The 27264-nt window shown below is 41.8% G+C and overlaps 1 protein-coding gene across 1 annotated transcript; it reads right to left on the minus strand.

The window, feature by feature from the left end:
• Positions 1-791: 791 nt before the first annotated feature.
• Positions 792-27264, minus strand: LY86 (lymphocyte antigen 86). Its single transcript, XM_035318776.1, has 5 exons — positions 26934-27264; positions 12491-12577; positions 11397-11525; positions 4661-4713; positions 792-1549 (listed from the first exon to the last, which is right to left on the minus strand). Exons 1-5 carry the CDS (start codon positions 27052-27054, stop codon positions 1454-1456), a joined length of 486 nt encoding a protein of 161 aa, XP_035174667.1. The 5' UTR covers positions 27055-27264; the 3' UTR covers positions 792-1453.

Raw genomic sequence — 27264 nt, forward strand, 5'->3', positions numbered from 1 at the left:
ACACAAGTTAGGCCTCAAGGACTTGCTCACCTTTGGGATGGCAGGTGAGAGTTTCATTGTGCAGGAGGGAAGCAAGGGACTATCCATTGCCCAGCAGTTTTTGGCTGCTCTGCAGTGTTGGTTATCTGTGAAGCAGGGATGCTCTTGCTGCTCAGGAATTTGTTTGTGCTGCAAGTATGTGAGTGTGTAGGACAGAGACCATGTGTGTCAGAGCTCCTGTGTGGCCAGCTGTGAGCCACAGCCCCTGCTGCCCTTGGCGATCCATGCCAAGGTGAGGAATGCAGCACCATGCTCATTACTTCATGAACCTGCATTCAGCTCCAGCACCCTCCTGCGGCTCTGATTCATGTCCCTACCTCTCAAAATGAACATTCAAACCCACTCCTGATCCTTCTCCTCCTCTTCCAGTCCCCCAAACAGGTTTCCAGGTCCACGCTCTCCAACCCAAGCTCCTGAGCCCAGGTGTTTTCCCTGTGCTTGGCTATCTACCTACCCATCAGCTATGCCAGCTGCAGAGGCTCTTGAAATGAGAAGTTTGGGGGTGTGCTGCAGCTGGTAGCACAAGTTGTGTTTACTTCTCATATTGCTCTTTGCTCAAAGCAAAGACAGTCTGTACTCTGCTGACATAGAATGCGTATCAGCATAACTCATGTTTCATATTAAAAAAAATAAAATAAAATAATGTGCTCATTCAGATTATTTCCTTCAATATTCTCCCTTGGTTGCTCTTTCCCTCCTAAGTTTGTGGGTATCTTTTTCCCCTTTTAAGTTTCGGAATGATACCAGAATCATGAAGAAAATTTTCTTTTATTACAAATTCATCAAAAAGCAAGACAAGCACATAGATTAGAAGTAGAACAATTTGCTTATCACCGAAATATTAACAAACAAACAAATTCAGGTGGAGTCCTGAAGCCTGAAGTAATATCAATACCATGACTGGACACGGAGTGCTGAGAAGAAGCATGTTCATCGTGTTTTTGTTCTGTAGTTATAACAAAATCTATACAACCAGAGGCTACAGACAGGCCTCAGGGAAGACTGAAAGCATTGAGGGGTGTAACTACATAATACATATGAAAATCTTCTTTAGCCTGTGTTAGAAATGGATACCTCCATAGCTTACTGCAAAAACTGTTTTGGCTCTCGACTGTTCTGCCTCATCCTATTTTCATCCTGAGATGAGAATGTTGGTATCAAATACTTTCTATTTGCAGCTGTATGTATTAAAAGAAAAAAGTGGGCTACAGTGTGCATTTAGAGATAAAATTACCACTAGAGGGTCTACTGACTTCTTGAAAGCAGTGAATTATAAAGAGGAACAGCATCAGAACCACCATATGGGAATTATTTCCTTCAAAATCATTGCAGCATGCAAGCAATTCAATTGGCTTGAATAGTTTTGGTAATCTGTAGCTTTAATGAAATTGGTCTGGGTATGTTATTTTAGTTGCTAATAATAATCTAAATAATTTTTCACAGTAAAATCAGCACAAGCAACAGCGACGTGATCTTCATTAGTCAGCCTTGCTGAAATAGTGTACTCTCCCTGTATGAAACAAACACAAAGCAAGGGATTAGTCCACAAGTAGTAAATAATTGCTTCAGTTTCTATGAGCGAGTCCTCTTCCTAGAAACAAAATAGTACTTTTCCCATCAAGTTCCTCTGAAACCTCTCCTGTACAAATGTTTCAGAGCTGGTAAAGGAGTTGCCCATATTTTCTGCCAAAATATGCTCATCAGAAATATCAATGCTGACAACACAAGTTCAAAATTAAAACAATGGGGGAACAAAATGTTTTGATGTATAAAAATTCCTTTTGAATCTGTATTGCTTCTCATGTTTCTTGTGAGCAAGCACGATATGGCCTGTAACTGGAAGGGGAAGAGGTGCTCAGTTGTCTGTCCGGTCCTTCTTTCTTTGATCTTGTTTACCATGTACACTGTTATTGATGCATATGAATTTCTATAAAAGATGGCATCTTGGGGATGTGTGTATAGATGAGTCAATCTGTGATGAACTCCTATACAGTTAAACAAGTGGTAGTTTAACTTCAAATTGTGCAGTTAAACACTAGTATCTTCTTTTTAGGGACAGAACTTGTATTGTTGAAGGGCAAAAATCTCAACGTTAAATGTGCCATGGCTTTTTTGTGTTGGTCATAACTGCTCTCCCCAGGAGTCTGGAGAAGGAGAAGCAGTGGGCAGGGAGGTGTCAAGGCTGGCCTAAGAGATTCAGAAGAGGTGAATGAAATTTCATCCTCTTGAAAAAAAGGACTTCTTTACTGTGAGCGTGGCAGAGCACTGGAACAGGTTGCATGGAGAGTGTGTGGAGTCTCCTTCTCTGGAGATATTCAAAACCCACCTGGATGTGATCCTGTGCAATGTGCTTCAGGTGACCCTGCTTGAGCAGGTGGATCAGCCTGAGATGTGATGTCCAAAGGCCCCTTTCAACCTCAACTGTTCTGTGACTCTGGGTTGCTAGTATTGTGGCATTTCTGTTTCCTCTGGAGTTTGTAAGGGAGTAAAACCTGGGGTAGGCAGACCAGTAGAAGTGGAGAACTTGGCATCAGTGGCCTCCTGGCCTTGAACCATAGAAAGTTCTTGCCCTGCTCAGGACTTTTCTGGTTGTGAAGCAGAAGGAGGCATATCTAGAATTAATTGTGCTTCTTGCCATTCTCCTTTTACCATGGGATTTCAAAGGCAATATCTGTCCTCTTTCCTCACAGAGAGTATCAAGCTAAGTGTAACATCCAAATTTAGAGAGAGGCCCAATGGCAACATGCTCATGAGAATATAGCCTTGTTGTAATTGCTGTACAGATTGTCTAAATGTCCCTTGGGCTGGTCAGATGAGACTTCTCTGTAATGAGCAGAAGCTGATTGCTGCATGGAAGAATGGCATTATTTGCCTGATCAATTAATTAACAGTGAAGGCTTCCTTTTCCCTTTCTCACAAGCATGTTAATTCTCCAGAAGTTTATAGTTTTATTCATGGAAGTGAGTTTTTAATAACTAATTTCCATTGCTCATTAGTGACTAGATTTTTTTCATTCTCCAGAATAATAATTTCCTTATGGGTAAAAATTGTTATTAAAACAAGATAGTGAAGAGTCTTAATGTCTCTGGCTCCAAATTCAGCTAATTTGCCCATAACTGGAGTTCTGCTGCTCTATGTGAATGTTTCCAAGGCTTTCTCCTTGTCTGGAGACCTGTGTCTAAGTTTCTTTAGAGCCTTTACTACAGAAGTGTCATCAGTATGTTAGCAAAGCTGCTCTTGGAGCAGGTTGTTGAGTGATACAAGCTTGGGTATTCTTCTGTGTGGTGGTGGTGGGAACACACATTAGGCATTACTTGACGTGGTATCTCTAGGCATGGCATTTAGGGAAGCAGACTTGTAAGGATGGGATAACAGCCTGTGTAAGGGAGCCCAGATCTCTGTAGGAGAGCCTGGAAAGTGAAGGCTGTGGTTGCTGCAATCAATGGCGGAAGGCTGAGATGTTAGCTGCTGTTATGGAGGATCGATCTCCCCAAACCCAGCTATCCTTCTTCTAACCTGTACAGGACCTGGCAAGCTTAGCTCTCCAGGACTTGTGTCCTTGTTCTCTATCCCTGTTCTGATCCTGTCATCTTTTCTTGTGCCTGGACCAATCCAGTGCTGCAATCCAGTGCTGATTAGGCCCCAGATCCTCATTTTTGAGGCTGAGGCATAAGTTTTTACATCACCTGTTGAAGAACTGAGAACTGGTGTACTTCTCTATGCCAGTAAATCTAAGGGGTGTTTGACTGTCCATTTGAACTGCAGTGGTGACTGTGGCCCCTTCTTCCCCATGTACTCAAACAGATCTCTTAACAATCCCTATCTTACCTTCTCCCCTTCAATCCAGTCTTTTCAGGCATATGGCTAGAAATCATTTGTTATTGACTCATAAAACACAGCTTCAAGTTGTGCCTGGTTACGACAGACCACATTTCTTTCAGCATTTAAAACCTATCTAGCTTTGCAATGTGATTTGGTTGAGGTTTAGGAAGGAAACCTAGCTGAGTGTGAAGAAGACTGCTTGTAAAGAGCATCTGTAATGGACAACCAAGCAACTCAGTAAGAGCAGTGCCTAGGCACTGCCTGCTTTCTCACCTGTCTAAGAAATTCATCTCTTATCCTCTGGCCTTGTGGAATCTTAAAGTATTCTTGGTCTCATAATTTGTACTTTTATTTGCAACTTAGAAGAAATCTGTTTCTACCTAAAACTATATATGTACAGTGAAATGCATGCAATTGCAATAGTTATCCAAATTGCCTTTATAGTCCGTGAGGATGAATGAGACTCTCCAAATTATTCAGCCCACTAAGGAGTGAGTTGAACTGCAGCTTTGGTCTCAGGAGTCACTTGAAGCTGCATTGTTTGTTGCCAGTTTAAGATAAATAGATAGTGCTGGTAGAAGGGATCTGCTATTTGAAGAAAGCCTGGCTGTCTCTGCATAATGGTGTCTTTGTTGCTTTTTAAACAAAGCCCCTTAATTTCACGTCGACAAAGATTAGCCATGATGCAGAGTGCCAGCTGGGGAAGCTTGGAATATGCTGCTGTTTTTGCTTACGGTCAGAGGACTACACCTCATCCATAAAGCCCTTCTGCTTCAGAGCACAGCTGTGGCAATCTTACCTGTGGGATTTCTTTGATCCCCAATGTGACAGGTCCCTCATAGTAGAGGTGTTCTGAAAAGCAAAAATGAGGGGTGGTTAGATGGTTAGATACCACACAGCACATGAAGGAAACAGGCAGCCGATAGAATTTTTTTTTTTTTTTTTTTTTTGTAATAGCACTTCAAAGTGCTCCAGTGACAAGTGTTACAGAACTGCAAAGTGCTCAATACACAGTCTTGCAACAACCCTCTTGAAAGAAATGTCAGGACATGTACTGCCTTATGGAGAAGGCAGAGCCTGGGCTCAAGAAGGTAGCGGAGGGGGGCCCTGGCTTTGCACAACCAGGTGGGTGTCCTTATGTCAGCATGCATCCTGCAAATGGGGAAATGAAAGGGGAGCAGGAAATTGCTAGACATGAGTCCTTTAGCATGATCTGTTAAACACCTGGGGATTCAACAGCTGAGGTATACTTTTTGCTTAGAATTAGCAGAATGGTAATCTGAGCTGTGTTTCTGTAGGTGTAGAGTTCTGACTGCTTGCTGAACATGACCTTAAAGTAATAAGAACATGTCTATCTCACTGAGAGAGCATTCACCAAGAAGTTACATGATGTGCTAAAGCCATCGTGAGTTGTGTCGGTGACTGGAATGGAGCCCAGGAGTTGCACCTTCCAATCTCCATCTCCTTAATTGCAAGACATGCTTGCTCTTCACTGTGGAAGAAAGGGCAACTTTAGCATTAATGGACAGAATTCACAAGCTGTTCTGCAGTTCCTCCTACTTTTTCATAGCTTACTGGGCCAAACTGTGTAGACTTGACTGAAAATAAAATTCGTAGATGTTTTGGTACAGAATTTCTTGCACAACTTGCCGTACAGAAGTCATGGAAAACTAAGAACTGTTTAAGGATTCTCTTTCGTAGGTGTCATGAAATATTCTTTACTTTGACAGTGACAGAGGAGTAAGTGTTTCATCATGTTTGAGCATGTGCTGGCATTTTGATGCTTGTCAATCCTAGAGAGTTGTTTTAGTCTGGTATCTCTGCGTTGCTTTAACAGTTCTTGTTAAAGGGTGGACAAAAGATTTGTCACATGATTGTCATATGGACCATCCCACCATGCAACAGGTATCTGAAAGGAAAACAAGTGTACAGAATGTCTTCCCCACACATCATGAAATATTAGTCAATGCCTTCACCTAACAAACTTAAATGAAAGAATTGTAACTATAATATGCTCTAGGAAATGAGTAGCAGAAACCTGAGACATCACCAATGTCCCACAGCTTTGTATGAATGAGAAGTTTGTTAAATGTAATGCCCCGATGATTCTGGAAGGTGGAGAAAAAAGCAGGACTTCCCAGTGTCTCCCTGAGAAAAATAATAACCAAAACTGAATAGGATCAGTACATTCTGGCTTCTCACTCCCAAACTGATCAACTATATTATAGCACTCAGGCTGTTTTCCTTCCCCTCTGCTTCCCTGGCCACCTCACCCGGACACCAAGAAGTCTTTTTTTCAAAGAGCAGCTGCCATCACTGCTTGCTTCTGTGCATGAAGAAAGCCCTGGAGTCTGACACATCTCCGCAGCAGAGAGTGGTGACTCAAGAATCTTAAAAATACAGCACAGCCCACTTCTCAGTTCACAACTTACTAGAGCCTAAATAGGAGTTAATGACATTGCTTACTGCATGACTTACATGATGAGTGACTCTCTGGGGACTTGGGATGTATGTGTGTGGATGTGAACTAAGACATGTTGTGAGCTGCACCCCCAGAGTGGTGTGGACCCTGCATTGGTATGGCTTGTGGTTTGTATGCACTTGCTTTTGGTAGAGGGCCTAAAATGGGCCTTGTCTGTCCCTCCTTCAGTCATCTCTGAATCTAGCACATCTTGAATGTCAGCAGAGGAAGATAGAGAGTAAACTGGGCCTTGAACAATTGCCTTTCCCTGAAATCCTTTTCCTCTGGGATATGGAAACTCATCTTGTATCATGTAGCTTTTTGTGTCTCACCTAGGCTGTTGGAAAGCTGTCCAGATTCTAAATGTAGAGAAATGGTATCCAAGCTCTGCAAAACCTATATTTCAAAATGAAATATGAGTCATCAGGCCATATATTTCCTTCTGAAAGGATGGCAATGATGATCTCTCCTTCACTACAGGTAGAAGCCATTTTATCCCTCTTTGCTATGACAAAGTAATGATTACATCAGTTAGATGAAGGCAGACTTAGGGAGAAGTGAGGCAGAGCCCTGTTTTCTTTGGTTACTCTGACTTGTGGTAGCTCTGCATTTGCTTGGTAACAAACATGGGAGGGAGCCAGGTTCTTTCCAGTGGTGTCCAGTGACAGGACAAGAGGCAATGGGCACAACCTGAAATACGGGAGGTGCTGTCTGAACATCAGAAAGCACTTCTGTGCTGTGAGGGTGACTGACTACAGGCACAGGCTGCCCAGAGAGGTTGCAGAGTCTCCATCCTGTGGGATATTCTAAAGCAACGTGGACGTGGTCATGGGCAACCTGCTTGAGCAGGGGGATCGGACTAGATGATCTCCATAGGTCCCTTCCAGCATCAACCAATGTGTGGTTCTGTAATCAGGCCCATTGAAAGCTCCTGTGACCCTCCTTGCTTCAGTAACTGTGAAAAAGGACTGTGCTGCTTTCAATGTATCTTCTGATGGGAAAGAAAAAACAGCTTTACTTTTGATCTATATGAGGCCTGCTATGAAATAATATAGAACTGTAGATAATTTTATTGTTCATACTCATTTCTGACTATAGCAATCTTCTTGGTGCCTACATTGTCTGGATTAGGCTTCTCACAGCCCATTCAGTGTTCCTCTCACATGGAGATTTCTGCTACAGTTCCAGAAGTGTAAACATTCTCCAAGGCTTTAAGGGCTGTAGTTTATCACAGCATCCTTCGTATACTCATATACACTTTTGCATTCCTACACTGAAAGAGGATTAACACATCTGTTTCAGTGGCTGTAACTGTCACAAACGCTGAGCCAAGCTCATTGAAAGAATTCTGTGATCTTCATAGAGCAAGCCCAGATGCTTTTGTACTTGCATAAATGCATGACTGTATATTTACATTATTGGGAACAGCATAAATCATGACTACAATTTTCCTAATTAAAAGTTCCCTATGTCATTATTAGTCTGGTAAGTTATAGCACCTATAACGTGTGCTGTCATCAGTGATGTGCTTTTAGCCTACCTTCCATGTTCAGCTCTTCTCCTTAAAGACTTAACTGAATGTGATTTCTGTAGAGTATCCTGGAAAACGTTTCTAATGCACCATTGATTCAAGGTGATATTACTGTATTTGTATCAGCTTTCCTCTACTATTTCTACCAAAAGTAACTTAGTCCTTTTCCCTGTCAGTGAACAGGCCTCTGGTAGCTTCCAGCCTGATGCAGAGCTTTCAAATGTGTAAGAACTTCCTGAGAATTACTTCAACTTACTAGTTATCATTTACCATGAAGATGCTTCTCATTCCTGACAAAACACCTATAACGAAATTCTCACTCCTCTTTCTCAAATCTTCCTTGCACTGAAAATCTTAAACGTTCTCACACTCTTGTACTATATAAAGGCCCTGTACATCTGCACCCACCTCTTCTTTTTCTATGTTTTAAATCTTTATAGAACTTACTGCTCCATGTTGGAGTTCTTCTAGGACACGCTCTTGTACCCATGCAATTGACACAAAACTTTTGTGAGTTTTAGGGATGCAGGAATGATCTGAATAACTGCCAGCTATAGATATACAGTTGAGTGAGAAAAATGTATATAAATACATAGCTGGATGAGAAACATCCACTCTCTTTACTGGTGAGGAAAAAGTGATACGAAGGGGCTAAGCAAGATGGCATCATATATCAGTACAAGACCTAGCTTTGTGGTGTAGCTGCTTTCTCAGAAAAATGTATCTAAACTCCCAAAGGGATACCCAGTTCTGTAATTTATGCCTCGTTCTCTATTTTTATTCACAAATACCTTTTTAGAAACATGCTCACTGTAAAACCTAGCAAAAGAAGCAATAAGAAAAATGAAAAGAAGCAATAATGCGTAGAGTGGAGGTCTAAAGTCAGGGGTGTTTTTGTATTGTTTGAGAGTGCGCACAAGGAATCGTGCCAGCTCTCTGGTGCTTTCTTCAGTTGGGGCTGAAAGAAAACTTGCAAACTTGCAGAGTATGCTAGCATCTTTTACCAGGAAGTTTTGTTGAAACCTGAAAGCTGTGGTTGGCACACTGCTAAATATTACCATGCTAGGTCTCTTTCTCTGATTTTAGTGATTGCATTGAGAAATCTGTTAAATCTTATGTAACTATTTTCTTTAGAGGAAGTGGAGAATAACCACTTTCTATTAAAATAGAGGAAGAGCTGAGCTCGTGTTATACCACAAAGAATTTAACAGTTTTTTTTTATTGTTGTTGTTGTTTTTATTGCTTTTCTTAAGTGAACAATTTCCTTGCCTATTTCCTTGCAATCTTTGAGCTTGCAACTTCTCAACAGGGATATAACTCAAACAAAAAACTTCGGTCCTATTTGGGATTCCCAGTGAGCTGTGCCAGATGTGAGGTTTGTTTAACATAAACAGTAAATACTATGATTATGATGAACATGAAACCTGCAGCCATATTAGGTATTGTATTTATTATATATAATTATTATACTCTGTGGGGAGGCAACATCCAAAACGTTGCCAAATTCATCTCTTACACATCTCTCTTCCTTGTAACTTCCTCTCTGTATGTCCACACCAATGGACCGACAAATCTGCAGTAGAACTGTTATTTTACATTATTCCTCACTTTGGAAGAGGGAGGCAGAGATAATTTTTGACCTCCTTGTGGTGGGCAAGCATGTTATGTGTAGAACTCTATTTAAGCTCATGTCAGATTTGACTAATGTTGGAAATGCTGTCCATACAACATGGAAACAGGGCTCTGCATGAAAAGCTTCCATTGTAAGAGTCATCTACCCTTCACTTTTGCTAGGCTGCATACTTGACCATTCACAATATTGTCTTCTGTGGTCAGATTTACAGTTGTACTAATATGGTCAAAATATGGTTGTGCTGAATTGCCTCAAACAGGTATTGAGCTCACTTTCTAAAGCATGGGTTAGAATCAAATGTCAACTAATTAAGAAATACCACGCTTTCAGTTTGAACCTTAGTCTGAGAAAGTTCACTTCTTTCCCACTGTGATTTAATTACTAAATAAAAATAGCTACTGAACAAGATAGAGGTGCAGAGGTCCTCATATCAAATTAGGGATGCTTCTAAACAAAGATACGTAATATTATTTCAACAATCAACTATGGCTTTATATCATTGTGTGCTTCAATTAGTAGAAACAATCACCTGTCAGTCTAAGATTAAGGGAACTGGAAACCCCAGGAGGTTTTGGCTTTGTAGCTTAACCTGTGAAGGGCAATTTTTGCTCTACTCAGGACTGGCTCCACTTCTTAATGTGTTCTCTAAAGGACGTTCTTAAGTACTTCATGAAAACAAGGTAGTTTTTCATGAGGTCTGTGGTGGTTATTTTTTTTTTTTATTATAATTTAATACACAATTGAAGAAACCTCTGAAAATTTTTTTTGGTGTGTGTGTCTGTCTGGCTTGCGGGATTTACATAATTGGTTGCTCATGCAGCATTTCTCTATTATTCTTCGTGATATTTCTATGCTGTGTGAAATGTTTTGGTAATTTTCCAGGGGCAATCATAGCAATAGTGTTGTGCTTGATTGTCAGACTCATAGCCCTTGCACATGAATTGTTGCAGTATTATCATGATGGAGATGCAAGTGAATGGAAGGAAAGTGGTGCTCCTGAAACTAACTGATTCTCTAACAGCTCTGTAGCAGACTTCCCTTCAGTTCCGCCTGTTTGTCTTAAAATCAACCTAAAGGACGATCACAATGTAAGAGGGATTTCAAAATTACTGTTTAAGATATGTGAATTTTACAGTCCAGAGGCATGACCATAGCTCTTTCTGGATGTATTGTGGCTAGCTTTGCACTACCTGGCCTGGGTCACAGCAGAAGTACCTTGAGGTGCACAGGCTCACCTGAGAACAAAGATGCCTGCTTTCTGGGGCCAGCTAATGTCACTGTAAACCAACTAGTGTGAGGCTGGCAGCTGCTGGCTGGCAGCTTGACTGGCATGAACTGTATTCATCTGACCACGGCATAGTCACACAGTAGGCAGAAACAAGGTGCAAAGCAGAGATAGTATCAAATACTATCTTGATCCAAAGATCCTTATTCAAGCATAGTCCTTAAAGTGTGTTAGGAACTGCTTTTAAGGACAGGATGTGTTATTTGCTTAATAGTAAAGAATGTGTTCAGAATGCCTTGTTTGTTTGCTCAGCCCTTCCTCTGACAAAAATAAAGGCTAGTTCTGTAGTACTTTTTGCTCACATGACAACCATGTGGCTATAAATAGGGTTTATGAACCTCTCTGCAGTTGGATGTGGTCACATTACTAAACTTACTTTTTGTGGATGTGAAATCTCATGTGTGTGCAATATTCTGTGATTAAAAGAAAAGCAAGCAAACAGGTTAAGGAAATGCAGGCTCTAAAATTAAAACATCTCTGTCCTACTGTGTTTCTGTCATCCATTAACATGCTGTTGAAGTAAACAGAACATTACGATGTATTGGTGCGTTCAGCAGCACAGCGGGTGCATCCTGCTCGGAGTATTCAGTAGCCATCAAACATTTCAGAGTGCTACCTAAATTACCTCCTTTCTTCTTTCCACAGAAAATAAGCTTAGAATGACCAGGCTCGCAAAGTGTGTCTGAGTAGCTTAGGACGGTCTTCCCACCTATGATCAGATCAGCCTTGACGTACAGTTCCTTAATGCTGTGTCCTACACAGAAAGAAGGACAGGGTGTTCAGAAAAAGTGCAAGAGTAAACAGGTTTAATTTATTTTCCATTCACCCCATCCTCCCCTCCAGTTTTTAAGCCATTAAACATTTTCCCTTCACTGAGGATTCCTGATACTTACTAATACATGTTTCAGGAGCAGGTCTCCAAGTCCCTCGAGGTAGATATAACAAGGGGCATAGCTTTTTTTTTTTTTTTTTTTTTTTTGGTAAATTATGCCCATGACCATTCTCTGATCCTGAGACCAAGTGGCATAGGAAAGCTTGTGTCCACACACCTAAACTGTTTCTTCCCTTCTGTCCCTATCAGTGTGGCCATGTCCAGTGTGCTCCTTGGAGAAGTTTGTGGCCAAATGTCTGGCTTGGGATGGTTGCCCTGTGTCAGGGACCAGCATGCAGATAAGTAGTGCTAGGAGGTTGATTGTTTGGGCATTTTTGGCTTGCTAGTGAGGCTACCAGATCTAGAGGGAGGCCCTGTAATCTGAGTTGGTGGAAAGGTATTTGCAAATGCATATAATATGGTGTGCAGGCTTGTTTAACTTTGTAGCCATCTGATAACAGGTGCTCCTCAGGGAAAAGGGCAGCACATCCCTCAGGAGGATGACCTTTGCATGTAATGAAGCATTCCTAAGTGTTAAAAGATGCTTGGCACACAAACTCCTCTTCCCAAATGAATTCTCTGTGAAGACAAGCTCTAGAGCCAGCCCCCACCTTGGCTGTTCATATGTACAGATGAAGGGTAGGAGAGGGATAGGGGCTTAGGGATGAATACACTGATGCAGAGCTGGTAACAGACCTGCCATTTCTCTAGCCTCAAGCAGGTTTTGAAATTTCTCAGAAATGAAGCCCATTTTTATTTTATCAGAGGTTGTCACCCTTGATTACTTAATATCAGCACTTACACGTGAATTACCTGCTTTTGGCACACGGAAATAGCGATTCACTTACTTAGGACCATGGCAGCTCTGATGTTAAAGGTGTGGGTTGCAACATCAGAACAACGGTCAATGCTGAAAGCAAAGTCTTGCTTGGGATCTGTCAGGAAATAGAAAGTAAAGGGTAACAAGAGCAGTAAAACTACAGAAGTGCTTGCAGTAAAACTACAGAAGTGCTTTTAAAAAAACATAGATTTCCTAGAAATATTCCAAGATGGGCTCAAAACTCCTATACGCCATGTTTACTAGCTACTTCTGTCTGTCCTTCCTGCCACTTCAATCTGAAACACGTTCAGGTGATAGCCTACACGTGGCTACTACCTACTGGGTGGAAAATGTAACCAAGTTCAGGGAAAGCAAATTCCCCATGGAGGTAGGTTGTCTGTACTCATTTGACATTGAAGTCCTAGCACTGTTGTTTTTCTTGGGTTCTGTGTGTCACCATTCCTTCCTCGGCAGAAACAAAAAATTTATTATGATAACTGATTTTTAATGAATTTGTATCACAAGATCGCTTGGTGATTATCTGGGAACCTGAATCCTGAAGTTGATTAGAAAGTCCAAAGATGAAAGCAAAATTGTGTTGCTGAGATCCTGCTGTGGTTCATGCTGGGTCCATTACTGTGTGATATTTCTAACCTGTTTCTTCTCTTTGAGACCTTAGCAGAGCTGGGGACAGAAGGAGTCCTAAAGCTGGTGACCAACATGGATGTGTTTCTTGCTATTTTCCATGGTGCCCCTTCCTCAGCACGAGCCTCCAAAACTCTTGAACAAACACAACTGCTTTCCCCTTCTTTCAACTTCTTCCTACCTTTCCCAGGCTATGTGCTATGCCTGAAGGCTTGCTGATGTGTCACTTTCTGGTGACAGCCAGCAGCAACAACTGACAGCTCAGTTGCTGCTGGCACAGCTGCAATGATCAGCACATGCAAGAGGTTTCCAGAGCCGTGGCTGGAGTTGGAAGATGTGGCCAGTTTGGCTGAATGTCATCTAACCCATGGATGTACACTGTAGGAGAGCCTGAAGGTGTACTTGGCCCTCATGGTGGCTTCATGGCCTTGCCCGTGCATCTGATTTCCACTTCTGTGGAAAACCAGGAAGCTGTGGGGGTGGACCCAGGCACAACTGCAGCACACACAGAAGCAGCTGTAGGCTCTATGGTTTACACAGAGCTGTTGGTGACAAATTATAGACTTGAGAAATGAATTCTGTTTCTAACTTATTATTGCTCATGCTTTGAGGTGATCATCTTACTGAATGGAAAATTATGGGTTAGGAGAATTTTACTTTGATGCTGTGGAGAAACGTGAGTCATGAGTGATTTCTCTGAGTCTGAGCTAATGTGTCTGTCACCTTTTTGCTCCTAGTCTGACCCTATTTTTGCAGCAGTGCTCCACAGCTATAGCAGCTGACAGGGAACCAGCCTGGGTGACCGAAGCCTGTTTGTCTATTAGGGGAGTGTGAAAAGAATGAAGTGCTGGGAGGAGCTGGCATCTTCAAGCCAGAATCTGCAGCATGTGGATTGTCAGTGTGGTCCAAAAGGATCTCCCAGGTCCTAACTTATGACAATTTAAAATAACTATTTGTTATAGGTAAAAGGAGGTAAAAGTCACAGTCATTTCCCACAGCTCTGTATCCCTATGCTATATTTTTTCTTCCACACCACTAAACCAGTCTCTACATTTACATGACCTGCTTGGGACGGGTTCATCAGCTACTCAAGTGTGACATGGGTCAGAAGGGGGTCTTTCCTCTTTTTCCATGTTCCTGACGGTTTTTGCTTTGTTATTGCAGCTTCAGAAGCTGTCGCAATCAGGTAGGAGAGCAGTTTCCTGCTCCATCTGGAAAGAGTGTCAAACTTCTCTTTTTCACTCTCTCTCTCTCTCTTTTTTTTTTTCCCCCCAGGACTGTTATGCCTGCTTCCGCTCTGGTCTCTGCCACCTCTCAGGGCTTGGTTTCCGCTTTCTTCTGGACTTCTGCAAGAACCCCTCTCATTTCCGTTTTTGGTGTGTGGTGCGTGGATAAGTTTCAGGAAGCAGCCGTTCAGATCCCGAGCAAGTTGGGTACTGTTGCTTACAAACAGTACTGGTTGTCAAATGACAAAAAATGCCAGTTCCGTTAATTTTAGAGGGGAATGTGATCAAAGATGGCACTACAATGTATACAATGCTCTTTTCTTTTCAAAGAGAAAGAGGCTGTGCTTTAGTCACCAAATTAAATCATGGTATTAGGGCTAGAAGTTTTTTTTTTTTTTTTTTTTTTTTTTTAGCTGAAAGTTTATCTTCCGTAACTGTTTGGATGGAAAGAAGATGTTCATAAAACCAAGCTTCCCTGGAAAACATGTATTTCTCATAAAGAACTCCACCTCAGAGCTGTTTTAGTTTAGTTCATGAGTTGAGCTTTTTTGCCAGGTGAAGTGTTTCATGGTGCAACATAACAACCTATTCCACCACTAGTGATGCAGCACAGAGGGACACTGGTGTGTTGAGGCACGTGTTGGCTGATCCCCAGTGAGGAAGTGTGTGTGAAAACACTCACATGAAGTAGTCCAGGAAAATCTGTGAATTAGAGCACTCAGATTTTGTGTTGGTACTATTCTGCTGTGAAACAAACTTTTCTACTCGTGAATTAAACTCCAATTAATTTTCTGACCATCTCCCTGTGGAAATTCAGGCGATGACTTTGCAATCCAACATCTTGGTTACCATTGTGTACATGGCAGACTCCTGCTGAAATCAATTGAATTTGGTGCCAGGGTGTCTGGATTCAAAAAACAAAACAAAACAAAACAAAACAAAGGGCAAAAAAAAGTAGGCAGAAAGGATGCTACTAAAAGGAAATTAGAGGAAATACTATTTTTTTTTTTTTAACTACTTGATATGCAGAGATGTTTGTAGATTGAGCTGCACTCTGTGAACTAAGGTAGTGTGCCTTACTCCTTTCTTCAAATGTAGAGGAGTCCCTCGTGTGACAAAAGCAACTCAAGGCCATTGCCATTTCTCTGTTGCACAACTGTGAGTCACTGTCTCTCTCTTATGGAGTTTTAATTCTTACTCTTCCTTGTTGTCTCAATCTGAAGTGAGCTGGTTAGACTGAAAAAATACAAGTTATGTCTTTCACATGTGCAGAGCAATAACATTTATCATTAAATCTCTAAAATACGTGGGGCTGCCCTTCAGCCTTCCATTTCCCTGCAACATTTCATAGTGCACAGTACTGTATGTTCCCAGACTTCCCTCCACCCACTCCCTTCAATCTGCTCCCTCTTCCATAATTAAAGCTAGAAACTCTTCAACTGAATGCAGAGTTTTGCTTTTCCAGTTCAGCTTTGATATATTACCAACATTTAAATGTTGCTGGAAATTTTGCAAACATGTTGAGGTTTATTAGTAAAAATCTGCTTATTGGGGAGGGGGGGAAGAATATTTTGTTTGTATTTTTTGTTTCTCTGTACATCTGTGTGAGAAAGTCTTGGGTTACAACATTTTGAGCTATCATGAAGGTGCCCAGGAACAGGATTTTGACTGAAGTTTCTCTATAGACAGTCCTAAACGTTTCAGGCAACTGCCTTCAGGAAGATGTGAGTCTTTGTCCTTTGTATACAGTCTGAAGATCTGAAGCACTGTAAGATCTCTTAGGCCTGCTGTTTGAACTCAATGCCGTGCCTAATGCTGGCCCTTCAGCTTTATCTCACACTGAATGTACAGCTTTTACTAAATAGCACTTTCTGCAGTACAATCCTGGTTTGTGGGAGGTAAATTTAGGATGGTGATCAGATGATCACCAGTTACAAGGTGGAGAGCTGGTTGACCCCTGTATCACACCTCCTGTTTTGCTCTTTCCCAAATACTCTGGTGGAGATTGATGGTGATACTGGTTTGGTATGTGGTTTTCCTCGTGCACAACCTGTAGTGTGGCACCATAGTTCACAATTTCATCCTGGCTTAATATTGTGAGGTGCTTGCAGTGGTGAAGTTGGCTGGGCATTTCTAGATCACTGAGTAGACACAATTAGTACTGCTTAGAAGCTCAGATAAATTCTAGGAAGAAAAGTTCAGGAACTCCTTTTCCTACTCCTGTTCTTTGCAGAAGGTCACGTCCTAGGTAAGTTAGCTCAGACAGATTTACAGTGGTATATCTACATGACCCCTCCTGGCTGCAGGCATTGTACCTTTGACAGAGACAAGGACATGCTTTCATGCCTCAGTTACTGTAGCTGTAGGGCCACCAACTCACCCTCCTGCTGAATACGGGTGTGCACCAGGACACAGGGCTGTGAACTGGAGCTGCCCGTGTGCCCCACACGCCTGTTTGGCCTCCTGTTCTCTAGGAGTTGATCTCCATCAGGGAGATGAAGTGGACAGCTGGGAATGATAATGCCTTAACCTGCTACAGCTGCACCCTGCAGCGCCAGAGCTGTTAGCAGACCACTAACAGGGGATTACAGAAACTGCGTGGTTGGATGGGAAGCACCTGTTACAGGAATTTTGCTGGGCTGCTCTAGAACAGCCTGTCTTATTCTTCTATCTCTCTCCCCACCATCCTGTTAGCTGTCCTCTACTGGCTTTACTCTCATCTGTACTTGCTCTTAAATCCCATTGTTCCCATATGAGTACAAAAATAAGTGGCGTGACTGAACCAACAGCAGCAAGCAGGCAAGCTTTGCTTGCAGGAGGGCACATCTTTAAGTCTTGCAGGGATGAGAAGCCTCTCCAAATTAGTAAGCTTTTGGTCTTCAGAAATTGCACTTTTAGGAGAGAAGATATACAGTTGAGTGGAATAACATATCTGGGCTTGGTTAGAGTCATACAAGGACAAACTGATGCTAGAAGAGCTGGAAATGAGCACAAGGAAAAAACATTTAGTAATTACCCAACACTCCTCACCTTCAAAGCTCTTAATAAAATTAAATCATTAGTCCTTACAACATTCAAGGTGATGAAAAGGAGGGAAAGAATGAGGAACTGTTTGGGATCTCACTCTGTATTCACTCAACATTTTCCCTTTAATGTCTATTTAAATAAATTAACCGGAATGCTCAAGGTTATATTTGACACTGTGGAATCTACTTATGAGGTACCGAGGAATAAGTACCAGCTGAATTAGATTTCTACTTCTTTGTTTAGATTTCCCTGAGTACCTTCAGTTTAATGAACTTCCCTTCAGGTCTGCCTTCACTGTATGCCGCAGCCATGTTCATACATGGCTGGGAAGAGCAGAGGGACCCTCTGTTCAGTGCGGAGCAGAATAAATTTTGAGAATCATGTCAGTTGTGGCTACTTAATCATAAGGATGCTTCATTTCAAAGCACTCACCCGGGCTTTTCCTTAGTTCAGACAGGCACACTGGTTTCCTTTGCAGAAGCCATGGTATGGTTTATCTCCTGTATGTTTCTGACATGATTAGGTAACATGGAGGTTAAGGAACAAGAAAATCACAGTTGATGTATCTTTAACATCCTGGGGGCTACAGACCATGGGAATTCCCCACTGCCAATAGTCCTATCAACTTGTAGTCTCTGAGGTCTGCTTAAACCTGAAGCTCTTGGAGGTGACTAAGAGAGTCAAAAACTCTGCTTCCTTTCTGATTAGACCTATGTGGCAGTTGAGAGGAGTCTGAAGATCAGCCTCAGTACAATCTATAAGCTAAAAACCCCTAGAAGACTAGAAAGAGAAATGTAGAATACGGTTAAAAATGTTCATGCAATATTTAAATCATTTCCACTCCTCTCTCAAGAATACTGAACACTGGTAATGCAAATAGCAATTACAGTTTTGTTAGATTAAGGCAAAGGCATTACTGGCCTGTTTTTATGGCCCTAGCTTTAGAGCCAGGTAATTCCAGCATTTTATGAAATAATTTCAATAAAGGGCTAAGGCTTTGTCTCTTACTAATTCAAATACAGCTCATTGCTGAGTATAACTGATACCCGGTTTTGCAGATATTCAGAAACTAACTCAGAAGACTGGTAACCTCCAAATATGTTGCTGGGGCAATAACTGCAATAGTAACAGCATTTAGGGTGTGAGGACCAGATGTAGGATGGAGGGCTCAGCCCATGAGCAAAGATGTGTGGCAGATGGTGAAGAGAGGAAGAGGTGTGCCCAGTATCAAGCCAAAGAGCTGGTGATGAGCTGAGTGGAAGCCTCTGAAGTCACTGTGGGTGAGGGGCTCTCTGCAATGTGGGACCATGTCTGGGGATAGGAGCGTCATTACCTTGCACAAATCAGCCCTGCCAAAAACTTTACTTGAATTTCCCTGCTTTTTCCTGCCCAAACCACCTTTCTTGACAGCAGGCTTATTAAAGCTATTTGCAAGGGCTTGAGGGGAGGCCCAGTGTCTCAGGGTTCATGAAGGCTTTTCTTGATTTTGCCAGTGGTGATATCTGGAAAGGCGTGGGCGGGGAGATGTTGCTGTGCTTTGTGTGGTATGACAAAGATTGTCTAAGCCAGTTTAAGAAGGCAAAACTGAAAGATGCTGGCTTTGAGAGACAGCACATACAGATCTTCATTTGTATTTGATAATCCTGATTTGTCCTAGTTAGCTTGAGAGAGAAAGGGAGGCAGGGCAGGCTTCAGATACAGCAGTCTAACAAAAAAAAAAAAAAAAAGAACTGCATTAATTTAGGCCCAGCAGGGAATGTATTAGAGAGAAAGTCTTTGTTCTTCTGTTCTCTTGGTAAGAAAATGCCATGCACTGCATGAGTAAGATGCATACAATAACTGCCTGTATTCCTAATCAGATCTGTCTCTTCTCTCTTCACGTGCTTCTTTATTGTTCTTTATATTGTTCTGCTTGAGACAGATCTCTGGGCATCAGGGCTTGCCTCTGTGACTGAGGATTCACAACAGACTTGCAGACCTGTGTCAGAAATAGAACCAAACATTACCGGCAACTGCCCTGCTGTTAGACACATGCCATGCTCTGGGATAGCAGGCTTCACTGCTGATTATACAGAACAGTAATCAGCAGCATATAAATGGACTAAATGTTCCCATTTTCCCAGGATGGGTTGAAATCCACCACAGGAGTGTGGCAGTAAGCTATAATTAGAATGGCATGCTCCCTCTGCTAAGGAAACTAGCAGGGTTCCCGCCTGCCTGATCACCGCTGGATTGTTTGACAGGAGTCATCCATCTTCAGGTGAAGAGGAAACTGGTGCATTGAATTAACTTGTGGTAGTTTTCAGGATCCTAACTTTGGCAAGTGGCAGCTCTCCTGAGTCTAAAATTAGCACTTATGACAGATCAGAGGTTTGTAGTTTGGTATGTGGTGGTTCTTTGCAGGGTATTTGGGCATCTTGTTCCTTGTTGTTACTGTTCCTTCCAAATGCAACAAATGCAACAAATGGTTATGTTGGCACCAACAAAATAATGCAGAAGTCATTTTGGCATTTTTGAGGTGTATTTCCATTTTTCTTGGATTACTCTAGATATTTTTACTGGTGGATGTTAAATTGCTGCAAGAAGCTGATCATAGAATCACAGACAGGTTTGGGTTGGAAGGGCCCTTAAGGATGATCCAGTTCCAACTCCCTGCCATGGGAGAGACACTTCTCACCAGACCTGTCCAAAGCCCCATCCAGCCTGGCCCTAAATGCTTCCAGGGATAGGGCATCCACACCTTCTCTGGGCAAAACCTCCCACGTCTCTCCTATTTTCTTTGGTAAACTGTAGGTATTGTAGGGTCCAGAGCTTTTTTTGGGGCCTTCATAGCAGCTCTAGATGAGATGATGTGGCCATGCCCAGAAAGCCTAGTAATGCTTCATTTGCTTACATAGAAAGCTTTACCCTGGAGCACTTATGAGCTTGTTCTTGTTCCTAACTTGATGCAGTGAACATGCCTTTTGATAATTTCTACTTTATATAACCCAGGAAGTTAATCTCAGTTTTATCACATTGCTAACAAAGCTGTGTTAACATAAAGACTCAAATTCTGCATGCAGTAGCAAATGGTAGTTCTGCCTTGCCCACAGTACCTTTTAACTGTAGTGAAATGCACATTTTTTATTATTTTTTTTTTAGGTGCATCTCTCCTATTTGCTTCCAAATAGGAGAGCACATTTCCCTGTGGCTTGTGGGCTGTTAGCCCTCCTGGTTGTGGTAGCTTAGTGACTCTGTGGCTACAACCGAAGACATGGCAGAAGTCAATAGGAGCAAATGTGTCTATTATTTTAGATTTAGCAGCTGGAGACGAGCAGGATAGACTGTCACAAACAACCTTCTTTTGCAGTATGTGATGCAGGACCTTCATTGATTTGGTGGGGAAAAAAGGGGCACCATGAGGAAATCTCTGAGAACTAGATTAGATGGGAAAATTTAAAGCAAGGTGGCAAAAGTTCAGCTGAGGTTAATTTTCTCCACAACTAGTCTCATTGAAAACATTAATATTGATTTTGCTAAATGGTTCAAAGTCTAGATGCTGAACCTATTTCTTTTTTTGCCGAAGTTCCAAAGAGGTGTGAAATTGTATCCTGTTCCTCCTTACTGTTTACATTTTAAAACTTACAAAATACCCTTTTCTCTCTGAAATGAGGTAAAATTAAGTCAGAACCACCTAAAAGGTCACATAGGGAAAGAAAAATTAAATCCTTTCTAATGAAGCAGAGAAAGAAACAGATGCAGAAATTCCAGTTCATAGGACCAAAACTTTTTGAAAAGTTTTACATGTGCAAAATTAAAGCAAATTTACATGTGTACTCACATACATGCTACCTTGATTCTGATGGTAGCTTCAGTCTGTTAGGATTCAGTGCCAGAAATATGCCTGTCAACATCTGGCGTCCCCCTGGAATAAGTAAGCTACACCAGATGAGTGCAGCAGCCAGGCTGTGACACTAAGATGGTTTGGACAGAGCAAATAAAAAAATGTTTTCAAGTGAAATTCTTAAGTTCTTTGATTGTTTGCCCATTAGCAATCTATGCAACAAAAGATCAGAGGGGAGTTGGTGTCATGTGGCTTTAAATAATTTAGAAGCAGAAGCAATTGCTGGAGACTGCTTGAGGGAAATAAATAAATAAGTGCAAGGAAAGCATCTGGCTCAATCTGTCTGCCAAAAAAACAAAGAATAATGGAAAAAAAACCTTCTTTCACCAAGCATCTAGCAGAACTTTTGCCCTGAAGATGCATGAGGTGAGAGTTTTTGCAGACATTTCTTTGCCGGCTGAAGCTATCAGATTACTGATGTCCTTTAACTAAAGGATGTATGTATTTGTGGCCAGGGAGGAACGGACCAGCAGCATTGGTTGACGTAGAAAGCAGAAAGGGATATGCTATGAAATTAGTGCTGCAACAATGACAATTTAGCAGGATTGCTTACAAGTTGGTATTGTTGATTTAGCAGGATGGGTGTTACATTGTCTATTAGAAAAAGAAAATAAGGAAAAAAGGATTTTTAAAAGAAAGAATATTTGATTTCTGTATGTAGGAGAAAGGATGTGATGGGCCTGAGTGTGTGATGGGGACTCCAATAAGACCAAAACTATTAGCGCGGACAGACAAATCATCAGGATAATGTAATATAATCAGTCTATCAGTCTCCACTTCTAAAACTAAAAAACAAACAACCCCCCTCCTTCCCAAAACAAACAAAAACCAACACTGAGAAGTTCCCTCAACGTGGAGTTTAACAGGAGGGTTAACAGCTTATCTGAGCAGGGCAGATTCTATACCAGGACAACCCTGTTGACTTCAGGGGGCTTTTTCTGGCAAGATCCAAATCTGAGCTCACAAGTTTAAAAAACAATACAAATGAGATTTTCCTCTACCAGTAAATGCAATCCAGTGCACGCTCACACCAAAGTGGGCAGTGCTGCTCTCTTTTACTTTATCAATGTAGGGCAGGAAAAATCTTCATAAAAATGACCCATCTTGAAGTGTGACATAGAACTATGCAAACAGTCATGGAGCAGAGTGGACAACACATGTTCAGTCTAACTGCTCTCTTTAGGAAGAGGCATTGGCATGTAAAAATAATTCCCTGAAGGGGACGAGAGAGGCTTCTGCTATGTCTAGCAGAAGGCATCAATTATAGCAAATGGTTGCCCATATCACTAAGTGTTGTTATTTGTTTGCATGTTTGTTTTTAAATCTGTAGATAGATAAGATTGTAAAGACAGGGTACAGTCAGTTTTCTGTTTAGGTTCTGGAGTTTGAAATGAATGGTGATTGATTCCTCCTCCTCTCAAAACTTCAGCTAGTGGCTTCAGATGAAAAAAAAAGTCAAACGTGACTTGGGAAATCTGCTCGTCTCTGCCTGATAGTCAAAAATCCCATATGCTCTGAACAGTGTTTTATAAAGCCTGGGGAATATCCTTCAAGACTTATCTTTGGCTGGCCTGCAGATCTCCCTGAAATTCTGTGTTATTTACTCCTGTGCTTAGGGAACAAAGTCCTTAATGGTCAGTGTTCTCCAGACCCTTTCTAGGACCCTTCTACCTTAATAGTAGCCTTTTCTGCATTGTCAAGAATTCTCCATTTTCAGGCAGCAGCAGTTCTGAATTCTTCCTAACCTTCGCATAGAGCTTTTTTCATCACTGGGAGTACTGGTCTGGGTATGCTGGCTGAAATAAAAACAGCTATTCTGGAATACTGAGTTGTTGACAGAGGCCCAACTCAATTTTTAAGAAAGAGCTGTAAAAATGCTTGTAAAATGCTTTTCATGCACCTATAATAGCAGTCACCTGTGGACCCTGTGGAGAGGGTCCCATTTGAACAGTACCTCGTAAGAATGTTTTCATGGCTAATTGACATAAGCTTACGTGAATGGTCTAGAGGCAGGTGCTTGTAGATGCATTGAAGAGTTACATTTTGTAGTTTCTGACTGCATTGCACTTTGCACTTTCAGCTAGATGCCTGACAATCAAATACCATTGGAATCTGCTCAGGGCACTCTGCTACTGCTGCCTTGCTGCCTTTCCATTCCCAGAGAATTGCCTTTTAAAATGTAGCTGGAAAGATCAAAAGCATTGTTGCTGTAAAAATCACTGTGAAATTAAAAGGGATAGGAATCAGCCATTTGTGTAGCAGATTCTTTTCACGTCTCTGCATAGACTTGCCAATTATGGTTCTCTTTTCTCAGTTGGAGATGTTAACCTGTGTATCTTTTATCTCAGGATCCCTGCCCAGGTTTATAAAGTGATTTGTGGTCATTTGAGATCTTTCTTCATTTTTGTCACTTCTTCCTGGGAGGAAGAATGGCACTGATGGGAAATGTCTTGCTATTTATAGACAGTCTTGGTGTTGTCTCCTGCGGTTACGTGGAGGAGGCAGTGTACTGTCTATTTACTTTTAGACCACCCATCTCTCAGCCTGAATTTCTTGCTATGGACTTGCTGCTGAGAATTTTCTTCTGATTTCCTTTGGATTTTTTTTTTTTTTTTTTTTTTTTTTTTCCCCAAGTGCATGACATTGATCACTGGGGTCTTATTCAGCCCTTTCTTTTGATGCATGCCTTAGGGTCCTGTTTTTGGAATGCTTAGTCTGACATTGCTGGGTGCAAATGGGGATACTTTCTGTAGGATTCAGAATATGAGGTGACACTGAGGGGTTTGATGCATGTCTGTAAACTACCCCATTAAAGAGGCAGGTTGCAGCTAGGACAAGTGCTTTCAACAGGGAAATGGGACTTGCTCTTGGGTATAGAAGACTGCTATTTTTTTTCTGTCTATCTTCAGTAAGCCAGCTCAGCTTCTCTGCTACACTTATCACTGCTATGTTAACTCTTACTTTTGGCTTTAACCAGATTTTTACTGCTTTATAGGAGAAGATCTGATAAACTGCAAAGCATAAATGAACACACACCTCCATTTTAAGCTCTCAGACTGAACTCTATTAATCTGCTGATAGAGTTTGAGAAATAAAGTTGTGAAGTAGTAGGCTAAAATTCCCCAGACCTTCTTAAATTTTACTTGATTCAGCTCTGGTGTACTGATATATTCGTAGAATTTATAGTAACAGTAATAGTGGTGAAATCGTGACCCTCTTGAAACCATTCTTTTACCCAATATTTCATACTAGAAACCTCCCTGTAGATATTGTATCCCAAAATGTGTAATTCTCTGGCATCTTCAGTGGATCAGGAGATACCTTGAGGATGTATCAGAATGAAGAGGACATGCAGGGGGGAAACTTTCATGGAGGGGGGCTAACATTTATTTGGGGATTGGGTGCCCTCAGTGGGGAGTCAGCTTAAAATAAGTGTGGGTTTAGTTTTGCAACATATTAATATTCTTCAGTAGTTTGTTGGGATGCCTTCTCTGGCTGCTAGGATGTGTTATCATAGTCCCTTTTCCCCAGCTCTGGTCTGTGAGCCAGGAAGCTGCTCCCACTTTTTTTAATCCCATACTAACACCTTGAACAATGAGCAACCCTGTGGTTTTGGAGTACTCCTTCCCTTGAAACACCTAAAGTGTATGGGCAGCTGCCTAACATTGATGCTGTTCCTGCTGACATTACAAAGTTTTCATGAAGGTGTTGGCTGGGAGAGGGTCTTGTCAAAACCAGGCACTAGCATGTCTTTTCCTTCCTGGGTGAGAACAGCTGATGGGACACAGCTAAAGAAAAAAAACTCTGTTCTTTACATCAAATGATGGTTAAGAGTGAAATGAAGTGCAGACAAAGCTTCCCTCCTCCTGAAAGGTTGATCAGTGCCTTTGTCACTGTTGCAAGCTGGCCAGCAAGCTCAGGAAGAGCTGTGTCTTCTCTGAAGTGAGGGAACGCAGACTACTGTATTCTGATTAACCTCCCTCCATCTAGGAGGCCCTCTATAGATTTTTGGGCTCATCCCAAAAGACTTTTTTTTTTTTTTTTTTTTTTTTCATGCAAGCTACCAGACTATGAGATAGATCAGCTAAGATGCCAATGGTGCTTCCTGGTCTGATGCTACAGGTGCAGGTAGCTTCTGGAAAAAGGCAGGGCAGAACACTTTGAGAGCAGCTGTGAGTGTTGCCACAACTGAATTTGCCTGAGCTGTAAGGGGACAAAGAATCAGGTTTCAAACAAGGAATCTGATTTAATTTTTTGCATTGCTTCCATGTTTGTTTAATCCTCTCATCTCCCATAGCTGTGCCTAGGAGAACAGAAAATCACTCTTGTGTTGGGACCTGGCTTGAGATCTCTGGCTTGTGCTTCTCAAGCTGTGAACTCCTCGTGAACTCCTCCTGTTACCTTTCTGTGTGTGGCAAACCAAACAAGTGATATGTATGCTCTAAACAAATGCGTTTTGTTTGTCAGTCCAGTGGTGTGCATAGTAAGAAGCAATGCCTGACTGACACGTGCCCAGCAGACAAATTTCATTATCATTTGAATCAACTCAAACTGTAGCCTGTGCCCTCGTGTCAAGGCATCTCATGCTAACTGAGACCTGTAGAGGGAACAGAATTTGTTTATACAATGAATTCTTAAAATAAAGGTAATACCAGTGCTCATATTCAATATCTAATTAAATATTGTCCTAATGCAGTATACCCATTTTTAATATGTGAAGCCTGACTTTGTTCTCCTGGGAGCAGCCAGTGAAGAATTGTATTACAAATATTTATTTACTTCCCTTGTCCCTCACTGACTTTATTTTAATGGGTGTGCAAAACTGCATGAAAGCTACAGGGGAGAACCCCCCCCCCCCCAACAAGGAAAACCTTTGTATCTGGATGAATTGGAAAAACAAACTCTAGGGTGCTCGTTTGCCATGAATCACTTTTCACATCACGTGCAGAAAATGAATGAGGCGTCTGTGAATCTAATTCCCTTTGTCCCAGTTGTAAAGCAGATCAGCACAATAGGAGAGGCACAAGGCCAGCAAAGCAAGAGGTGGAAAGCAGGCACCATTCAGTGAATTCATTTTCAGTCATCCCAGTGCCACTTGCTCCTTTTCTTCTCTACAGATTTAAAGAACAAACAAACCCTGAGGTCCCTGGGAAATGCCTCTGTTAAGTGCTGCTGCTGAGGTCTTGCTAAGCATGGTGGCAACTGCTGAGAAGGCAACTCCTTCCCACTGTCGCACCAGGTCCCTTGTCACTCCGAGTGGGAGGACAGAAAGCACATCACCACAGCCTAACCACACGGTAAGAAAACAGCAGATTGGTGTGTTGAAGAATCTGTGTCAGAGGTAAAAAACGATAAAGATTTAGGGTCTTCCTATTTTTTGTAACTGAGCTTCAGGTTAAAAATCCTAATAGTTTTTCATGCTGAACTGAATTTTTGGCAGCTATTTAACGATCTGAATTAGGTTACATTATTTCCTCTCTATTATATTCCATCTAAAATCAGTTAGATCTGTGTGTGTGAGAACCAAACCCGTTATATTTGAAAAACTAAAAATGTGCCAGCTGCAAAACCCAGTGCTGGCCTGGGAATGTAACCCTTCCATTCACTGCCTGGTTTATAGGCTTATCTCACTGCCTAAGAACAACTTTGTTGCCCAGCTAAAAGGAAAATGGAAATTTTAAGAATCTCACCACAGCTTTTGTAATGAATTTCCAAGTTGTCCTCTTTGCAGACTGTGTGCGTAGGCCATTCTGTGCTGGCATTGATGGAAAGCAGGACTACGATGAGAACGAGAGCATTTGATGTCTTCATGGTGATGGTGGCAGTTTGCAGGATCAGTTCTCTCTGTCTCTTGCTAACCCTCTGTGGAGGGAGCTGTTCCTTCCCTTCTCCGAGGGAGACAGGAGTTACTACATTCACGCCTGCAGAAGGGTTAAGTGAGCCAAGGCAGCCTCCAGCTTACCACAACGTGGTATAAACAAGAGGCTAATCGGAACTGGAGGGTGCTGTTTCCGTGTGCTC

Source organism: Oxyura jamaicensis, chromosome 2 (genome assembly GCF_011077185.1).
Source record: "Oxyura jamaicensis isolate SHBP4307 breed ruddy duck chromosome 2, BPBGC_Ojam_1.0, whole genome shotgun sequence".
In the NCBI taxonomy this organism is placed as follows: domain Eukaryota; kingdom Metazoa; phylum Chordata; class Aves; order Anseriformes; family Anatidae; genus Oxyura; species Oxyura jamaicensis.